Source organism: Drosophila santomea, unplaced genomic scaffold, assembly GCF_016746245.2.
Source record: "Drosophila santomea strain STO CAGO 1482 unplaced genomic scaffold, Prin_Dsan_1.1 Segkk107_quiver_pilon_scaf, whole genome shotgun sequence".
Taxonomy (NCBI): Eukaryota; Metazoa; Arthropoda; class Insecta; order Diptera; family Drosophilidae; genus Drosophila; species Drosophila santomea.
The window spans coordinates 17,143-21,008 of NW_025318938.1; the positions used below are offsets into that span (position 1 = coordinate 17,143).

General features: G+C 38.3%; 1 protein-coding gene across 1 annotated transcript; it reads right to left on the reverse strand.

Moving 5' to 3' along the window:
- Positions 1-970, reverse strand: LOC120457504. Its single transcript, XM_039645056.2, has 2 exons — positions 261-970; positions 1-183 (listed from the first exon to the last, which is right to left on the reverse strand). Exons 1-2 carry the CDS (start codon positions 885-887, stop codon positions 175-177), a joined length of 636 nt encoding a protein of 211 aa, XP_039500990.1. The 5' UTR covers positions 888-970; the 3' UTR covers positions 1-174.
- Positions 971-3,866: the final 2,896 nt, after the last annotated feature.

A 3,866-nucleotide genomic window follows, 5' to 3' on the forward strand; every position in this document is an offset into this window, starting at 1 on the left:
ACATAATTGTCGGGTACAACAAAAAATGATATTTCTTCTTCTATGTTTTGAAAATTAAGTTTAACAAAAATTTTTCCAAATGTATTTATTCGAGATCCATTAACACCGCAATATTCTGTTGGGCTCAATACGTCATTAAACTTTTTAAATGGTATCGCTGTGCGCTGGATTAAATTAATGGCGCTGCCGGTATCAAACATGGCAGAAAGGAACGTCATATTACTATTTTGTCTTTTATCAGTGCAAAAATATACTCCTACCTGGTTAAATATAGGAATAAACGTATTGTTCTCCTCCTCATTTCGTATCAACTGGTTGTTGGTTGCTCCCACGACTCTCGGATTAGTTTTCGGCTGCTGTTGACAATCCTTGATCCTATGCTGAAGGGATCCACAACGGAAACAGGATCCTTTCTCGCGCTTTGGTGCAGTACAAGATGAAGCGTAGTGTCCATGTGCCGAACAATTAAAGCAGCGTATTTGACCTCTTTCTCCAGCGAAAGCGATTCCCGTGCGAATGGTCGACGTTTTGGGAACCTTCCGTAGATTTTCATATTTCCGAGCCATCTCCTTCAATTGTCCAATTGTGGTTGCTGAGTACAATAGCGCGATATTGGATGACCGATCTCGAAAACCGTCAATTATGAATTGTACTGTTAACTTTTCATCAATATCTGCACGCATAGCAATTTCCTCCATTTGAGGTATGTAGCCCATGACGGTGTTCTTGCTAGGATTAAAGATGGTATCCTTCAGAAGCAATACGATATCAACTGTTGAATTTCCATGGCCAAATGTCTTGAGAAAACTTTCTTTAAATGTATCGTAAGAATTCGAACGGTCAACACGCAAGAACAGGTCGGCATCTGTTCCTGGTTTCATCAGCATTCGGACACAGCGAAGTTGAAAAATTTCACTATCATTTACTCCTCTGCAAACTCTTTCGAAGTCCGAAATCCATTGGAATGCTTCTTCATTTTTAGTGGCGGAAGTCATTTGCCATTTGGAAGTCATCCGTCATCTTGCTGTCGTTCTGCATCAACTTGGCCAGTATCTTCTTCTTCTCGGCCACCCTTATTGCAGCGTCGAGTGCTTCCTCTTCTTCTTCCAATGTACTATTGATCTGGGCGCTCGCGATCCCCTGGCATATTTCCTCCAGTTTGGTGTCTTCTTCTTCTGATATGGTTTCAGAAATCTCGCTAGCGTTTTGGCAACCGGCGTCCAATGCAAGCTTACGCAGTTGTCGAAGCGTTGCGCTTGTTGGGAACTCAATTTCATTGGCCTTCAGCCAATCCGCAATCTCCGATTTATTCATGGCCAATTGGTAGGGCACGCTATTTTAACTTTGTGAAAAAAAAAACGTGTGTATTGTCGGGTACGTCGAAATATTGATGTAGGCGGTTGCTATCCCACTTCTGAAGTTGTTACCACTGTTTAGGTTTAAGATGTATTTTAATTCTTTTGATTTTTAATTGTGTTTTTATTCTGTTTATATGTTATCTCTCTCGTGTCCAATAATCAAGTGTGTCCGTAGACCTCTTCTTTACATAATCTCTACTTCTCTGATCTAATGCTAAATGCTAGAATACTAAATGCTGAATACACACTACTAAATACTAAATGGTAAATGGGATGGTACTTATACCATCCCTGCTAACAATGTGTTCATCGAATAATCAAGAATAAAAGTCCATCGACATTTAATATTAAAAAAACTGAATTACTGTCAGCTTACACCAAATATGACATGTCAACTGATTGCCGAAAATATACACAGTCAAAATTTGTTAAGTTTGGCCACGTAATCGTTAATGATGGTTTGAAAAGTATATACATGATGCTTTCAAATAATTCCCAACTTTTTCTGGTTTATTTTTCCTTATATGTACTCTTCTACCAGCCCATAAACTAGAGAATGTAATGGCCTATATGAACGTTGTTGCAGGCGATGGAGATTTAGGAGCTGCGCGGATGTAAAATCTGCATTCAGGACGCCGTAAACCAGGACCAAACCAACCCAGGTTAGTAGTTTAAGGAGTGAACTATATTTTTTAAAACTATTGTTCATTGAATAATCAAGAATTAAAGTCCATCGACATTTAAATTTAAAAAAAAAATGAATTAGTGTCAGCTTACACCAAATACGACATGTCAACTGATTGCCGAAAATATACACAGTCAAAATTTGTTAAGTTTGGCTACGTAATCGTTAATGATGGTTTGAAAAGTATATACAAGTTAACACAAGCCACAACGAGCCTCCTCCCCGTCTCCCTCAATAACTCGTTCGGCCAACAACAACGCTGCGCTGGTCAAATATCGACTAGCGCAAGTGTCGCAATATCCGTTGCGACCAAAACGCTGACACCGCTGACGCCGCACGCGCGTCGCCGCTGTGGGACCCAAAAAACCACAGCGTCAGCTCCCGACAATACTGCGCTGGCTAAGCATTGGCCGACGATGTTGTCGCAACGTCCGCTGCGGCTAAGGGCTGACGCAGCTACTCAAGCCGGGTAGATAAGCCGGTGGATGGCAGTCCGATTCTGGCTGCGATCCGACCACGAAGAATTCTTGATCATTCTATCAACCTAAACCTTGAATAAATATTAAAATCAAATCATCTTCTTTTATTTGGAAATGCAGTTCTCATCAAGGTAGTCCTTTGGACTGCCATAACTGGCGCCCGAACAGTCTTCTTCGGAAGTAGACCCTTGTCTACCTGGGAGAAGCTAGTTATTATGTAAAGTGCGTGGTGTGTTCGGAAGTTTCTCTAAGAAAAAAAATATAATAAACAATTTTTACAAGTGAGCTAAGAAATGAAAGAAGTGTTAATAGAATTTCCTAAATAAACAAAAAACAATTACACACTGCGGCAGTAAAAAAATCTGCGAGTGCTAAAATATTGTTAAAGTAAATAGAAATTAAAATCAAATACACACTGCGGCAGTAAGAAGGAAAATCTGCGAGTGCAAAGAAATGTTGTTAAAATAAATAGTAGTAAAAAACAATTACACACTGCGGCAGGAAAAAAAAACTGCGAGTGCAAAAATATTGTTGAAATAAATAAAAGATAAAAACCAACTACACACTGCGGCAGTAAGGAAATCTGCGAGTGCAAATAATTGGTAAAATAAAATTAATGCAAGAAGGAAAATGTGTTAATTCACAGCTATAACATAAGTAAATGTGAACAAATAATCAATCAAAAAATTAAAAATCGAAATAATCAAAACCAATGGAAAAATAAGATGTGTGGTAATCTACTAGAAAGGCTAAGGAATGCATGAATGAAAGGTGTGGAATGCATTCAAAAAAAGCTGCCTAGTAGATTGTGTGCAACCCGTACCTTAGTAGGCTACCTGCCAAAAAGGATCCATTACGGACCACCGTGCCCAGTATCTAAATATTAGGAAAATTTATTAAAATTGGCTCACACTTAAAAATAAAAAAAAAATAAGGAAAAATATAAAATAAAAATAAAGAAAAAAAGAGAAACGTCCGATTCCCACCGCGCGGCTATTTAAATTTTTACGAATCTTAAGAAATTCACTATTAAAGTTATTTTCTGTTACTCTATAGAACTTCCGTCAAAGGATTTTAAGCACCACAACACAACATATTATACCAATACAAAAAGGAATAACACTAGTTGCCTACACCTACACATCGACACACCGACCTGAGTAAGTGAGACGCACTCTCTTCAGAAAAAGTTTTTGCATCGAAAAATTCCACTTTTGATTTTAAATCGGAAATTTAAAAACATTAATTACCGGTTCTTACCTTACAGTTTCCCAGGCTAGCAAAGAAAATGAAGGAAATTAAGGAAACTTTAGGGAAGTTTGATGACTCGCTGAAAGCTCTGTT

Excerpts from the sequence above, each read along its gene's own strand:
- LOC120457504 (XM_039645056.2), bottom strand. The coding sequence starts at position 887 with ATGCTGATGAAACCAGGAACAGATGCCGACCTGTTCTTGCGTGTTGAC.